We start from the raw sequence: 17,423 nt of genomic DNA, 5'->3' as shown, positions 1-17,423 counted from the left end.
CTTTGTTCCCTCAGTCTCCTCGTTTGTGACTGATGTGGCAGTTCCTGATGTCATGCCTGTACTGCTCGTCAGTTCTTTAGACTCAGATTTTTTAGTTCCTCTTCTAAGAACTGCATCTTTGCTTCTGCTGCTGTGACTTGTAGCTCCTATTTCTTGCTCTCTACAGCTATCCTCTCCTCCATTTTCTTGCTAAGTAGTTCAAGCTTCCTTCCCAACTCTTTCTCCCTTTTCTTGAGCTCTGCCACCCAATCTTCCCTCCCAGGCTCATCCATTAGTCCCCTGGTTCTCCTTCCTGTTCTTTGGCAACCCCTTTTTTTGTCACCATAGAAAGAAAACCTTATGTGTTTTCATGTGTTCATTTGTGATGTGTGTAGGGAAGGGGAAGAGGGATAGAGAGTGGGAGGGGGAGACAGTGGCAGAGGGGGAGAGAGATGAGAGGGAAAGATAGGGGTACTGGGAGAGAGGGGGAAAGGAAGAGAGGGAAAGGCAAGAGGGGAGAGGGGAGGAAAATAGGGAGAGGAGGAGGAAGAGGAAGAGAGAGTGAGTGGGAGGGAGGAGGAGTGTAGGATAGTGTGGTATGTGTGGCAGAGGGTGGTTAGTGTAGGTGTGTGTGTGTGTATGTGTGTGTGTGTGTGTGTACTCACCTATTTGTGGTTACAGGGCTCGAGTTATTGTTCCTGGCCCCGACTCTCTGCCAGTTACTACTAGGTCTACTCTCTTCCTGATACACGAGCTTTGTCGTAAGTCTTCTTAAAGCTAAGGATCCTGTTTCCACTATGTCACTCTCCAGACTGTTCCACTTCCGACTGACTAGCCAGGGGATCAAGCCGATGTTGTTTTAGCCCACCACATGGTGAGCAAAAATTCACAATGCTCTAACCCATGGGTTCGATCCCCTGGCTAGTCACAGTGTTGTTATTGATTAAATACCACTTGTTCGTGGTTACCAAGCTATATGTACTGATTGTGGAGGTTAGTGCACCAAACGGGGAGTAGAATGAAATTAGCCCTGAAGCACCCACACCATCGTATGTTCTCGGATCATGGTACAACACACATGTCTGCTGGGTGCATGATTCTTGTAAGATTGTATAGTGCAGTGGGTCAGTGTGTCGTGAATTTTCACTTACCATGAGGCGGGCTAAAATGACACGGGCTTGATCCCCCAGCTCCTTAGTGTTATAAATATGCATTTATATATATATATTATATATATATATATATATATATATATATATATATATATATATATATATATATATATATATATATTGTGAAGGCTTACTCAGCCCTGTAACAACTTCAGTCAGTATTACCAAGGCTGGCTCCTCCTCAGGAAAATTAATGAATAGAAAAAGATATAATAACAGACAATGATAAACACTTTATTATTTAGAAACGAAAAATGTAAAACAATAAAACATGAATGGGTATCCTAATTGAAAAAAAAATGAAAAATGAAATGAAAAAAATTACATTTGAACTCAACACTAATATAGGTATATCGTGGTAATGGGGTGTCAGGTGTTGGTGACACTGCGTGTTGTTGAAATCGTAGCCGTTGCTGATGTGGGGGGAGGGAGGGGTAGCAGGTGTTGGTGACCACCACCGGCTCGTTCTTCACCAAGTATAGCCGTGTGTAATTACTTCATATGACAGGAAAACAGGTTCGTTACCACTGCTATGATGAGGGGTTAGGTCCTGTGTTGGCTTAGATAACAGGTAAGTAGACTAAACATGGGATGTTTCAGGACGTTAGTCCATCTCCTTCTATTCTTCTCTTGGTTGGCAGGTGACCCTCTCTGTCATTCCAAGAGCTGTGAGTCGAGTGATTTATTGTTTGACCGGAGCCCCACACGTCACCTTTCGGGGGGGGGGGAAGTGGGAGGGGAAGGGATAGCGGGAGCTAGACTGACCCTACCTTAACAAGCAGCCGGCAATCAAACTATCACTTTCGGGGAGGGGGAGAAAGGGGGGAGGGGAATAGCTGGAGCTGGACTTACCCTACCTTAACAAGTAGCCGGCAATGAAACTATTGTTACTATATACTCCCTCGCTACTCCTATCTATTGAACTTTTCCCTCACACTCCCCCATACCAAGACATATAGTCAAGGAGTATAAGAAGAATAGGAGAGGAAAAGTTCTAACATGTGGAAGTCGCGTAAGGCAACATATCTTCTACTGACTGTCACGACTTAACCAGTCAGAGAAATAATTGGATGAACCATTGATATACACAATATGGAATTTAAAAGCCTGGAGTGCCAATATCCACCTCAAGAGGCGACTGTTGGTTCCCTTAAAAGTTTCTAGGTATATCAAAGGTTTGTGGTCCGTTTCTAAAATGAATTCTTTTCCCAGCAAATAAAATTTACGTTTGGAGATAGCCCACACAAGGGCCAAACATTCCTTTTCTATTGTGGAGTACCTCGTTTCTGCAGGAGGGAAGTTTTAGATTTAATAAATATACAGGAACTAGGAGTGTGTATTTTGTGCAGTAAGCACCTGACACCTGTTGCAAGAACTATACTTCTTTGTAGCCTGACAGTACATGCTTGGCCAAAAATAAGTGTGCTTGAGCTTATGCCATGTCTTACGATGGGCCAAGTGTTTGGTCACTGGCACATCATGAGCCATTTGAAGAACAGTCTCTCGACATGGTTTAGGAACAACAAGGAGGAAATAATCTATCACTGAAGAATGAGATTTAAATACAGATTTACATAGGATACCATTAATATATTCAAACTTATGAGATACGTATCTCCCGTGGATAACTTTGTTAAAAGCTTGATTATGACAATCCCGAAGTGAAGGGCAATTGTGCTGTATATTGACAAAGTCATCCTTGGACATAAAATCTGGGAAAATAAAAGTACTTATGGTGGGAGAAGAGGAGGTAGGAGAAACCAGGGTTATGGTCTGAGTCCTAGTCAAGACATTGAGAGTGCCGGTGGCAATACCTTACTTTCACCTGACGAGTGGACAGGTGATCCTGCTACCTCACTATCGAGAGCAGTATCAACTGTTTCCACCCCCAAATGAACAGAACGAGACAATGCAGCTTCCTGTGCGGAATTGTTAAGGTGATTATTTAACTTGCAAGGAAGAAGAGCTGGAAAACTTAGATCCACGGGTGGTGACGAAAGATCCGTCTCCGAAGGAAGAACGGCGCCTTTAATGTTACCCACTATTATAGAACAAGTAATTGGGGCTAGTACCGCATTAGTCCAACCGGTGAACCATTTAGTTTTCAAGTAACAACGTATTGTAGGGAAAGTATTTTCACGTCCCAAGTAATCTGAAAGAATAGTGGACACACGAGAGGTTTTAAAGTAAGGGAACAGTTTGTCCGAAATTACGATGCACGTACATCCAGTGTCACGTAATATGTCTGAGGCTTTTATACCATTAACTGTTCCTGAGCAGAAGGGTGCTTGGTCATTACCGTCAACAAAACATCTACTAACTTTCTCTAATTTCTTGGAAGGACAATCTGGACGTTTATGTCCGATACCACCACATCGATGACAGGTTGGTATAATAGCTGGTGACTTTGCTTCTACTGTAGGCTTCTTAATCTTTGGTTCAGGTGAACCATTGCCCTTAAGGTTCGATCCCTTTAGGTCTTTATAGGAATTGTGAGCCTCAGCATACAGGTCAGCAGCCTCAGCAACTTCCTCAGCTTTAATCAGGTTACGTTCTCTAATGAATGTTCTTATCTGGTGGGGAAGAGCTGTCAGGAACTGGTCAGCAACCATGAAGTCTCTAAGAGATTCATAACTGCGATGAATTCCTGAACTCTCTATCCAAAAGTCAAACAAACGAAAGAGTGTTACCTGTAACTGCTGAAAGTTTTGGCCATGCTGTAAGGTGGCATACCTGAAATCTTTCCTGTAAGAATTTGTGTTTTTTTTATATGCTTTAAGGATTGCCTTCTTCAGTAGGTTATAATTACATATGATATCCTGTGACAAAGTTGCATAGATATTCAAGGCTGTATCAGAAAATAACATTCCTAACCTGGTAGCCCAGGTGTCAGCAGGCCATTCACAGAGGGTAGCGGTATTTTCAAACCTGATAATGTATGAAGTTATGTCTTCCCCCTCTGTGAAGGGAGGTAAATTAGGTGTTGGAATATGTGCACTAGCTGCACGTTGTTCCATTACTCCTTCCTCTAATTGTTGTTGTGTAAGAGTTAACTTTTTATTCTCTAATTCAAGGCGAGTTTTTTTGAGCTCGCGATCCTTTTCTCTCTCTATTAACTCAAGTTCTCTAGCTTTTTCCTCACATTCTCTAGCTCTTTCCTCAACTTCTCTATCATTTGCTCTTTCCTCAAGTTCTCTTAATTTAACTTGTTCCTCACATACTTTAGCTTGTTCCTCACGTACTCTAGCTCTCTCCTCACGATCAAGTCTATCACGCTCCTTTTTGTCTTCTCTCTCTCTTTCTAACTGTCTATCTTGGTTTTCTCTTTCAATTCAGTCTCTCTCCTTTTCATCCTCTCTCTCTCTTTCTGTCTTTCTTGATTCTCTCTCTCTATTCTTTCTCTCTCCTTATTCTCTTCTCTTTCGATTCTCTCTCTCAAGTCTTTCCTGGATCTTAGCACTAATGAAAGATTCTAAAATATTCCGTTATTCCTAACTTACCTCCAGCATTCATCCAAAACTATTATTCCTCCATTCTTGCAAGAATAACTTAAACTACCAGGGGAAAAATGAAACGGATGTATCAAAGAAAATGGAGGGTTCAATTCCTGCTCTGCTCAAACTGTAAATAAACCAGAGGGCTCAATCCCTACTTCAATTAAACAATATGTTAATGAAAACGAAGGTTTCTATGCCGGCTCCGAGCAAACAGTAAGTAGAATGGGGTCCCATGACCATCCAATCTTCTCACCCACAAACCAAAGTGTCCTACGACAGTTCCCTTGATATAATAAAGAGCTCAATGAAACAAATTGTCACTGGAAAATCTGGGGTCCCTAGAGTCTAATCCTACAAAGTGTTTCAAGCTCGAAAACATGGCAGAATTAAATATTATATCCTGCCTGACTTGACTTACAATAAATTGAGACTATAACAATCTCCAAATCTTTTAAATACCTGTACCATAGTCCTACCATAGAGAATGATTACTCATGGCTGGTGGTAACCGTCTGTAGTATGCGGCATTGAAGTTCCAAAGGTAGATTCGAGATGGAGTTGAATCTTGATTCAGTCGAGTTGATCCTGGCAAGGTCGCCACTTGTGAAGGCTTACTCAGCCCTGTAACAACTTCAGTCAGTATTACCAAGGCTGGCTCCTCCTCAGGAAAATTAATGAATAGAAAAAGAAATAACAGACAATGATAAACACTTTATTATTTAGAAACAGAAAATGTGAAACAATAAAACATGAATGGGTATCCTAACTGAAAGAAAAATGAAAAATGAAATGAAAAAAATTACATTTGAGTTCAACGCTAATATAGGTATATCGTGGTAATGGGGTGTCAGGTGTTGGTGACACTGAGTGTTGTTGAAATTGTAGCTGTTGCTGATGTGGGGGGGGGGGGTAGCAGGTGTTGGTGATCACCACCGGCTCGTTCTTCACAAAGTATAGCCATGTGTAATTACTTCAGATGACAGGAAAACAGGTTCGTTATCACTGCTATGATGAGGGGTTAGGTCCTGTGTTGGCTTACATAACAGGTAAGTAGACTAAACATGGGACGTCTCAGGACGTTAGTACGTCTCCTTCTATTCTTCTCGTTGGTTGGCAGGTGACCCTCTGTCATTCCAAGAGTAGTGTTGGGAGCTGTGAATCGAGTGATTTACTGTTTGACCGGAGCCCCACACGTCACCTTTCGGGGGGGGGGGGAAGAGGGAGGGGAAGGGATAGCTGGAGCTGGACTTACCCTACCTTAACAAGTAGCCGGCAATGAAACTATTGTTACTATACACTCCCTCGCTACTCCTATCTATTGAACTTTTCCCTCACATATATATGTCGTGCCGAATAGGCAGAACTTGCGATATTGGCTTAAATAGCAACGCTCATCTTGCCATATAGGACAAGTGAAAATTTGTGTGCAATAATTTCACCAAAATCATTCTGAACCTAACGAAAAAAATATATTTCATTGTGTTTGTTTAGTATTAAATTATTGTAAACAAATCTAAAATATATTTGGGTTAAGGTAAAATAAATTGTTCTTGTTATAATAAGGTTAGGTAAGTTTTCTAAGATTCTTTTGGTGCAAAATTAAAAATTTTTACATAAACATTAATGAAAAAAATATATATCTAAACGTATAAAAGAAAATTTCAGAAAGGACTTAATTTTAAACGAGTTCTTGCTAATTGACCAGTTTTACATATACGGCACGACACACACACACACACACACACACACACACACACACACACACACACACACACACACACACACACACACACACACACACACACACGAACGCACACACACACACACACACACACACACACACACACACACACACACACACTCACACACACACACACTCACATATATATATATATATATATATATATATATATATATATATATATATATATATATATATATATATATATATATATATATATTATTTAATAACACATCAGCCGATTCCCACCAAGGCAGGGTGGCGCGAAAAAGAAAAACCTTCATCATTCACTCCATCACTGTCTTGCCAGAAGGGTGCTTTACACTACAGTTATAAAACTGCAACATTTACACCCCTCCTTCAGAGTACAGACACTGTACTTCCCATCTCCAGGACTCAAGTCCAGCCTGCCGGTTTCCCTGAATCCCTTCATAAATGTTACTTTGCTCACACTCCAACAGCACGTCAGTCTTTAAAAATAATTTGTCTCCATTCACTCCTATCAAATACACTCATGCACGCTTGCTGGAAGTCCAAGCCCCTCGCACACAAAACCTCCTTTACCCCCTTCCTCCAACCCTTCCTAGGCTAACCCCTAGCCTGCCTTCCCTCCACTATAGATTTATACACTCTCGAAGTCATTCTGTTTTGTTCCATTCTCTCTACATGTCCGAACCACCTCAACAACCCTTCCTCAGCCTTCAGGATAATAGTTTTGGTAATCCCACACCTCCTAATTTTCGAACTACGAATTCCCTACATTATATTCGCACCACACATTGCCCTCAGACATGAAATCTCCACTGCCTCCAGCCTTCTCCTCGCTGCAACATTCATCACCCATGCTTCACACCCATACAAGAGTGTTGGTTCAACTATACTCTCATACGTTTTCCTTTTTGATTCCACTGACAAAATTCTTTGTCTCCACTGTTTTCCCCTCATCAATTCTATAGTTCACCTCATCCTTCATAGACCCATCTGCTGACACGTCCACTCCTAAATATCTGAATACATTCACCTCCTCCATACTCTCTCCCTCCAATCTGATATCCAGTCTTTCGTCACCTAATCTTTTTGTTATCCTCATAACCTTACTTTTTCCTATATTCACTTTTAATTTTCTTCTTTTATATACCCTACCAAATTCATCCACCAACCTCTGCAACTTCTCTTCGAAATATCCCAAAAGCACAGCGTCATCAGCAAAGAGCAACTGTGACAACTCCCACTTTGTGTTTGATTTTTTATCTTTTAACTCCACACCTCTTGCCAAGACCCTAGCATTCACTTCTCTTACAACCCCATCTATAAATATATTGAACAACCTCGTAAAAACTCTTCACTGCTTTCAGTAACGTACCTCCAACACCATACACCTGCAACATCTGCCACATTGCCCCCCTATCCACCCTGTCATTTGCATTTTCTAAATCCATAAATGCCACAAAAACCTCTTTAGCCTTATCTAAATACTGTTCACCTGTAAACACCTGGTCCACACACCCCCTACCTTTCCTAAAGCCTCCTTGTTCATCTGCTATCCTTCTCCGTCTTACTCTTAATTCTTTCAATAATAACTCTACCATACACTTTACCAGGTATACTCAATAGACTTATTCCCCTATAATTTTTTCACTCTCTTTTATCTCCTTTGCCTTTATACAAAATAACTATGCATGCTCTCTGCCAATCCCTAGGTACCTTACCCTCTTCCATACATTTATTAAATTATAGCACCAACCACTCCAGAACTATATTCCCTCCTTATCCCATCAATCCCAGCTGCCTTAACCCCTTTCATTCTATCCACTGCCTCATGAACTTCCCCCACACTCACTACTGGGTCTTCCTCACTCCTACAAGATGTTATTCCCCTTTGCCCTATACACGAAATCACAGCTTCCCTATCTTCATAAACATTTAACAATTCCTCAAAATATTCCCTCCATCTTCCCGATACCTCTAACTCTCCATTTAATAGCTCTCCTCTCCTATTTTTAACTGACAAATCCATTTGTTCTCTAGGCTTCCTTAACTTATTAATCTCACTCCAAAACTTTTTATTTTCAATAAAATTTGTTGATAACATCTCACCCACTCTCTCATTTGCTCTCTTTTTACATTGCTTCACAACTCTCCTAACCTCTCTTTTTCTCTCCATGTACTCTTCCCTCCTTGTATCGCTTCTACTTTGTAAAAACCTCTCATATGCTAACCTTTTCTCCCTTACTACTCTCTTTACATTATTCCACCACTCACTCTTCTTCCCTCCCGCACCCACTTTCCTGTCACCACAAACTTCTGCTGAACACTCTAACACTACATTCTTAAACCTACCCCATACATTTTCGACCCCATTGCCTGTACTCTCACTTGCCCATCTATTCTCCAATAGTTGTTTATATCTTACCCTAACTGCCCTACATCATATCTTGTATATTTATTTATCCTCTTTTTCTTAAAATATGTATTACTTATAACTAAACCCCTTTCTATACAAAGTTCAATCAAAGGGCTCCCATTATCATTTACACCTGCCACCCCAAACTTACCTACCACACCCTCTCTAAAAGTTTCTCCTACTTTAGCATTCAGGTCCCCTACCACAATTACTCTCTCACTTGGTTCAAAGGTTCCTATATATTCGCTTAACATCTCCCAAAACCTCTCTCTCTCTCCTCTACACTCCTTTCTTCTCCAGGTGCATACACGTATTAATACCCACTTTTCACATCCGGCCCTTATTTTAATCCACATAATCCTTGAATTTACACATTTATATTCCATCTTCTCCTTCCATAACTGGTCCTTCAACATTATTGCTACCCCTTCCTTAGCTCTAACTCTCTCAGCTTTGTTTCGCTTACGGCCAGGACATCCAACTTCTTTTCATTCATAACATCAGCAATCATCTCTTTCTTATCATCTGCACAACATCCACGCACATTCATGCATCCTAGTTTTATAAAGTTTTTCTTCTTCTCATTTTTAGTAAATGTCTACAGGAGAAGGGGTTACTAACCCATCGCTCCCGGCATTTTAGTCGCCTCATACAACACGCATGGCTTACAAAGGAGAGATTCTTTTCCACTTCCCCAAGGACAATAGAGAAAAAAACAAGAACAAGAGCTATTAAAAAAAAGAAAAACCCTAGATGTGTGTAAGTGTGTGCTTGCCTATGTAGTGTGACCTAAGTGTAAGTAGAAGTAGCAAGATATCCCTGTTATCTAGCGTGTTTATGAGACAGAAAAAAGACACCAGCAATCCTACCATCATGTAAAACAGTTACAGGTTTGTGTTTCACAGTCACCTGGCAGGACGGTAGTATCTTCCTGGGTGGTTGTCGTATCTGAGCGCCTCTGCAACGACAGTGATTATGTATGAGGGGAAAGTGTTGAATGATGATAGTATTTTCTTTTTGGGGATTTTCTTTCTTTTTGGGTCACCCTGCCTCGGTGGGAGACGGCCAACATGTTGAAAAAAAAATATGTATATATTATTGTAACCACGAACGAGTGGTATTTAATCAATAACACTGTGACTAGCCGAGGACTCAGACCCATGACGTTTTGGCCCGCCTCATGGTGAGCGAAAATCACAAGATGCTCTAATCTACAGGTTCTGTCGGTTACAGCGTCATGTGATTTCGTTCACCATGAGGTGGGTCAAAACGACATGAATTCGAGTCCTCGGCTAGTCGCAGTGTTGTTATTGATATATATATATATATATATATATATATATATATATATATATATATATATATATATATATATATATATATATGCAAAACAACCACTCTGAAAGAATAGAGAAATTCCAAGCGCTTTCCTGACTACTCACAATTTTGTGAGTAGTCACGAAAGCGCTTGGAATTTCTCTATTCTTTCAGAGTGGTTGTTTTGCATATTCTGAAATCACCTGTTTACTGTGATCTTATTGCATATATATATATATATATATATATATATATATATATATATATATATATATATATATATATATATATATATATATATATATATATATGTGCAAGGAATTCGCGAGAGCATGCGAAATATACACAAACACTGATCTCTGGCTGAAGGAGACTCGAACCTACGAACCTTAGGACAAGGTACGCAGTGCTTTACCAATCTACCCACACTGGACCAATACCTTGGCGTGTAGTATGCGCTACACGTTTGATCCAAGGCAGCCAGCTTTCAGGGAGAAGGCTTACAGCTTCTCATCTCATCCCCTGCATGCATCAGCCTTACTAGAGATTTGAACAATGCAAGGAATTTGCGAGAGCATGCGAAATATACACAAACACTGATCTCTGGCTGAAGGAGACTCGAACCTACGAACCTTAGGACAAGGTACGCAGTGCTTTACCAATCTACCCACACTGGACCAATACCATGGCGTGTAGCATGCGCTACACGTTTGATCCAAGGCAGCCAGCTTTCAGGGAGAAGGCTTACAGCTTTTCATCTCATCCCCTGCATGCATCAGCCTTACTAGAAATTTGAACAATGCAAGGAATTCGCGAGAGCATGCGAAATATACACAAACACTGATCTCTGGCTGAAGGAGACTCGAACCTACGAACCTTAGGACAAGGTACGCAGTGCTGATGCATGCAGGGGATGAGATGAAAAGCTGTATGCCTTCTCCCTGAAAGCTGGCTGCCTTGGATCAAACGTGTAGCGCATGCTACACGCCAAGGTATTGTCCAGTGTGGGTAGATTGGTAAAGCACTGCGTACCTTGTCCTAAGGTTCGTAGGTTCGAGTCTCCTTCAGCCAGAGATCAGTGTTTATATATATATATATATATATATATATATATATTATAATATTATATATATATATATATATTATGCAAGAATCGTGGACAAGCAACACATTATGCAAAACCACGCGGGGAGTTGAATGATAGCTCTAGGTCTTTCGTGTTGTAATCAACACATCAGGAGCTTGTAAAGTTACAAAAATGAGTAAGTAATTATAGCAAATTCGTCCCTCTGACGAATTTGCATATTTTTGCAATAAAATTTGCATATTATGCGGTAAAAACACTTCTCAAAGGCTTTTTAATGAACCAGTGTTGTTACCACTGTAACACTGGTGACTTCTCGGGCTTGTTAATGAACCAGTGTTGTTACCACTGTAACACTGGTGACTTCTCGGGCTTGTTAATGAACCAGTGTTGTTACCACTGTAACACTGGTGACTTTTCAGGCTTGTTAATGAACCAGTGTTATTACCACTGTAACACTGGTGACTTCTCAGGCTTGTTAATGAACCAGTGTTGTTACCACTGTAACACTGGTGACTTTTCAGGCTTGTTAATGAACCAGTGTTGTTACCACTGTAACACTGGTGACTTTTCAGGCTTGTTAATGAACCAGTGTTGTTACCACTGTAACACTGGTGACTTCTCAGGCTTGTTAATGAACCAGTGTTGTTACCACTGTAACACTGGTGACTTCTCAGGTTTGTTAATGAACCAGTGTTATTACCACTGTAACACTGGTGACTTCTCGGGCTTGTTAATGAACCAGTGTTGTTACCACTGTAACACTGGTAACTTCTCAGACATGTTAATGAACCAGTGTTATTACCACTGTAACACTGGTAACTTCTCAGACATGGTAATGAACCAGTGTTATTACCACTGTAACACTGGTGACTTCTCAGACATGTTAATGAACCAGTGTTATTACCACTGTAACACTGGTGACTTCTCAGACATGTTAATGAACCAGTGTTATTACCACTGTAACACTGGTAACTTCTCAGACATGTTAATGAACCAGTGTTATTACCACTGTAACACTGGTAACTTCTCAGACATGTTAATGAACCAGTGTTATTACCACTGTAACACTGGTAACTTCTCAGACATGTTAATGAACCAGTGTTATTACCACTGTAACACTGGTAACTTCTGAGACATGTTATTGAACCAGTGTTATTACCACTGTAACACTGGTGACTTCTCAGACATGTTAATGAACCAGTGTTATTACCACTGTAACACTGGTAACTTCTCAGACATGTTAATGAACCAGTGTTGTTACCACTGTAACACTGGTGACTTCTCAGACATGTTAATGAACCAGTGTTATTACCACTGTAACACTGGTAACTTCTCAGACATGTTAATGAACCAGTGTTATTACCACTGTAACACTGGTAACTTCTCAGACATGTTAATGAACCAGTGTTATTACCACTGTAACACTGGTAACTTCTCAGACATGTTAATGAACCAGTGTTATTACCACTGTAACACTGGTGACTTCTCAGACATGTTAATGAACCAGTGTTATTACCACTGTAACACTGGTAACTTCTCAGACATGTTAATGAACCAGTGTTGTTACCACTGTAACACTGGTGACTTCTCAGACATGTTAATTAACCAGTGTTGTTACCACTGTAACACTAGTAACTTCTCAGACATGTTAATGAACCAGTGTTGTTACCACTGTAACACTGGTGACTTCTCAGACATGTTAATTAACCAGTGTTGTTAAATATAACATTTGTATCCTCACAGGCTTGTTAACGGACCAGTGACAATGACTGATGACTCTCTGATGTGGCGCTATATGACAGCTGCTCGTCAAGGCTTCACATCACACACTGACAGTTGTGTCCCTGCCTACAGTAGCTGTCATCTGCCTGCTGACAGCTTCCTCAACATGCCCGTGCTTAAAGTCTGGCAATATATCTCATCCAAAGTCAAACTTGAGTTTATTTGAAAACAATAGTTAATTAGAGAAGTAAATTATTTAGCGTTGTACCATATTAATGTTTATTGTAAGAACAGGAACCAATTATAATGAATGTTGAATGTTGATGTTGTGATTCTTACTTGAGATGTTTAGGCGATATTTGTGTTGTTTTTTTCATAAGGGGTTCCTTGATGCCGGTAGAAGGCTCTTGATTCAAGTAATTTAACCGTGGCACGTGGCCTGGTAGCAAAAGCCTTTGTTTCAGACGATGATCATCAGGGTTCGATTCCCAGCGAGGGTAGAAACATTGGGCGTGTTTCCTTACACCGGTTGTCTATGTTCACCCATCAATAAAGTGGGTACCTGGGTGTTAGTCGACTGGTGTGGGTCGCATCCTGGGACAAAACTGACCTAATTTTCTCTGCTTAACAAACAGCTTTCTATATAGAGGTGTGTCATTGATGTCAGCTAGACCTGTATACCTGATACATGTACTTGTAGTGATGCAGATATAATGATATAATACTATCCTGTTCCTTGAATGAAATGTATTTGCCTTCCATTCTCCAGGTACTGTTACCCCTAGTACTTAGCGGTTCCTCATATACATGTATGGCAAGACTTACTGGCTGGATTTGGTGCTGATTGTTGGTTGAATAAGTCCTGGAAAGATAATGCAGAAGCTGGAACCACTGTGATGTAAGCCAGTGATGAGGGGCTGGAGGGGCTTTCTTTTTTGTATGGGGCTTTAAACTAGAGTTTTGTGACTCTCTGATGACGGGTTCTAACCCCACCCGTGGTATGGATTAAACTAGAAATTTTTAGAGACAACACTTTCACTGTCACTCGATCACTGTCTTGTCAGAAGCACGCTAACATTACTGTTCACATGCCCCTCCAAACCGCAACATTTCCACCCCATCTTCAGAATGCACTGTGCCTTCCCACCTCCAGGACTCATGTCCGACCAACTAGTTTCCTCTGAATCCCTTCATAAATGTTACCTTGCTCACACTCCATCAGTACGATTATAGATTTATGCCAAATTATCAAAAGTATTATTTATTTTAGAAAAAAAATAACGGTTATCAAGGGAGTTAAACTTTTTAGTAATACTGATTAATGATGATAATTATAAGTGATAATGGAAGAGCAGAGATGAACAGGGAGAAGAGATCAGAAGTTTCTTGACAGGAATTAAATAAGTAGTTTCTGTAATAAACAATAGATAAATAAGTTATGCTGGTTACATGTGGTTTAAGTTGTTTAACGTTATAAATAATTGGAAGAGGGATGGAGAGGCACTATATGTCCGAGAAAACAAATTTCTGCCTAAAAAACAGGAATTCTGAAGGAACAGACGAAATTCCTGTTTGGAGAGAATTTTTAAAACAAGAAAAGCTAAACTGACGTGTAAAATAAAACCCCTAGAATCTAGAAAATAAAAACATGGACACTTGTTAGGGACACTTGTTAGAGACACTTGTTAGGGACACTTGTTAGAGACACTTGTTAGAGACACTTGTTAGGGACACTTGTTAGGGACACTTCTTAGGGACACTTGTTAGGGACACTTCTTAGAGACACTTGTTAGGGACGAAATTTAAAATAAATCAATTTGTTTCACTTCATAATAAACATATTTCTGTGAGTCTCGTTATTTTGAAGCTAATTTATTCTAGATTTTATTACATCTAACTCATTTTCAAAATCATATGCAGTATATATATCAGTGAAATAATGTAGTGCATCAAGATTTTAATTTCAGCCAAATTGGCTGGAATTAGTTGACTGGGAATTTAGAATCCAATCACTTCCCAGGAATATTTCAGAACTGGTTACTGAAGTAGTCTGTAACAGAACCAGCCAGAGGAAACAGCCCGTTTGATCTGTTTATTCAGACCAGAAGACCGCATGTGTTTACACTTCTGTAAACAATAATGGGAGTGTGATAGTTAAAATATTGCAGATATGGTCCAGGATTTTCGTTTAAATTATAAAGGTCTTTCGGAATGTTTGTCAGACATTAACTTCGGCTTCATATTTGTGATTATATTGGAGAATTTCTTACAAAGAGTAAAGAAAGAAGGTGAGAATACGAAATTTGTCATAATAATTTAGGTCCAAAGTATATATAACCCCCCAGATACAATTTAAAAAAATGTACGACGTGGATAAACAGGTGACTGAAATATCTCTCAGAAGACGATTGTTGTTATTGCAATTATAATCATGGAGCGCTAAATCCGTAGGATTATACAGAGCACGTGGGGGGGGGGATGGAAGGTTTTCAGGCTCAATTCAGGGAACCGGAGCACAGATCCAATTCCCTAGATCAAGAACCGCTCACCAGCATCAAGGAACCTCCCTTGAAGGGATCAGAAGAGGAGAGGATCACCCATATGCTCACATCTTGGAACCTTCAAAGTACCATTAAACTCTGTCCTCTCATTAAGGACAAAAATACGTTATTGCACATACATTATAAAATTAACGCAGGATCTATGTACTAATTTTCCTCTTAGACTGTTTATTTTACTGGTAACCCAATAAAATTTCCTGCAGTTTTGAACCAGTTGTCTGGGATGAGGTGACGATGGTCAGTCAAAGTTACTGTCATCTGAGACTCGCAGAATGATTGAACATGTTGTTAGGTAAGACACAAAGGCAACAGTTAGGCAACTTTATTCCGAAACGTTTCGCCTACACAGTAGGCTTCTTCAGTCGAATACAGAAAGTAGGCAGGAACAGTAGAGATGTGAAGACGATGTAATCAGTCCACCCTTGAAGTCGTAGAATTTGAGGGTGAATTCAAGGGTGATGGACTGATTACATCGTCTTCACATCTCTACTGTTCCTGCCTACTTTCTGTATTCGACTGAAGAAGCCTACTGTGTAGGCGAAACGTTTCGGAATAAAGTTGCCTAACTGTTGCCTTTGTGTCTTACCTACCAACCTGTCGGTATTTTATACCACTTTGATGTTCATTGAACATGTTATACGAGTCATTGATTGATCCCTCGCCACAGTTAACACTGACAGTCTTGTTAACACTGACAGTCTTGTTAACACTGACAGTCTTGTCATATACAAGCACTATTCTTAAAATTGTGAATACCATGACACGTAAATAACAGAAAAAGGCACAATACCGTGACTGAAACGATACACAAATAACCCGCACATAAAAGAGAGGAGCTTACGACGACGTTTCGGTCCGACTTGGACCATTTACAAAGTCACACTGGTCCAAATCGGACCGAAACGTCGTCGTAAGCTCCTCTCTTTTATGTGCGGGTTATTTATGTATCATGACCCAAAATATCTTATGCTCAAGGGGATCCACACGTTCATAACTCGTTATTTCGACCCAGTGTTCCTGGCTACAGACTGTGGCAGACCATTAGGGTTGTGTGCACATACAGTAATGGTAATATCAACTACAATATAAAGAAAAAAATCATACCACGGGCGGGGTTCGAACCCGCGATCACGATTCGTAGTTTTATAGGCAGTAACCTTAATTGTACAACTGATTTAAATGTAAAATATTATGTAACAGCTTGCACTAATTATCAGTTATTAATAAAAAATAGGTTAATTATTGCTTATCAGTGAATTCAACATGGAACCGTCTGATTATCACAAAAGAAAATAGTTAGTGTAAATTATCACAAGAGCAATTATAATAATTAGTGTGGAAGATTGCAACAAAAATTAATAATAATTAAACTGGAAAATCATAATGATGCTGAATCTCACAATTATCACAATCATCACAATCATCACAATCATCACAATCATCACAATCATCACAATCAGCACAATCATCACAATCAGCACAATCATCACAATCATCACAATCAGCACAATCATAATCATCACAACCATAATCATCACAACCATAATCATCACAACCATAATCATCACAACCATAATCATCACAACCATAATCATCACAACCATAATCATCACAACCATAATCATCACAACCATAATCATCACAATCATCACAATCAGCACAATCATCACAATCAGCACAATCAGCACAATCATCACAATCATCACAATCATCACAATCATCACAATTACAATCATCACAATCATCACAATCATCACAATCACAATCATCACAATCATCACAATCATCACAATCATCACAATCACAATCATCACAATCATCACAATCATCACAATCAGCACAATCACAATCATCACAATCATCACAATCATCACAATCAGCACAATCATCACAATCATCACAATAACAGCAACAGAGAAATATTATAGTCCAACAATAATAAT

General features: G+C 39.8%; 1 protein-coding gene across 1 annotated transcript in view; it reads left to right on the top strand.

Annotated features, from left to right (window-relative positions):
* Positions 1-15,807, top strand: part of LOC128690241 (uncharacterized) — a 59,871-nt gene extending 44,064 nt beyond the window's left edge. Inside the window, exon 4 of the mRNA XM_070101393.1 lies at positions 12,941-15,807. Coding sequence (XP_069957494.1) covers positions 12,941-13,145 — 205 coding nt within the window. The 3' untranslated portion in view covers positions 13,146-15,807. The remainder of the gene's footprint in view (positions 1-12,940) is intronic.
* The last annotated feature ends 1,616 nt before the right edge of the window (positions 15,808-17,423 follow it).

The sequence above is a fragment of the Cherax quadricarinatus genome, chromosome 76, assembly GCF_038502225.1.
Source record: "Cherax quadricarinatus isolate ZL_2023a chromosome 76, ASM3850222v1, whole genome shotgun sequence".
NCBI lineage: Eukaryota > Metazoa > Arthropoda > Malacostraca > Decapoda > Parastacidae > Cherax > Cherax quadricarinatus.
This window is presented reverse-complemented; position numbering and strand designations above follow the sequence as displayed.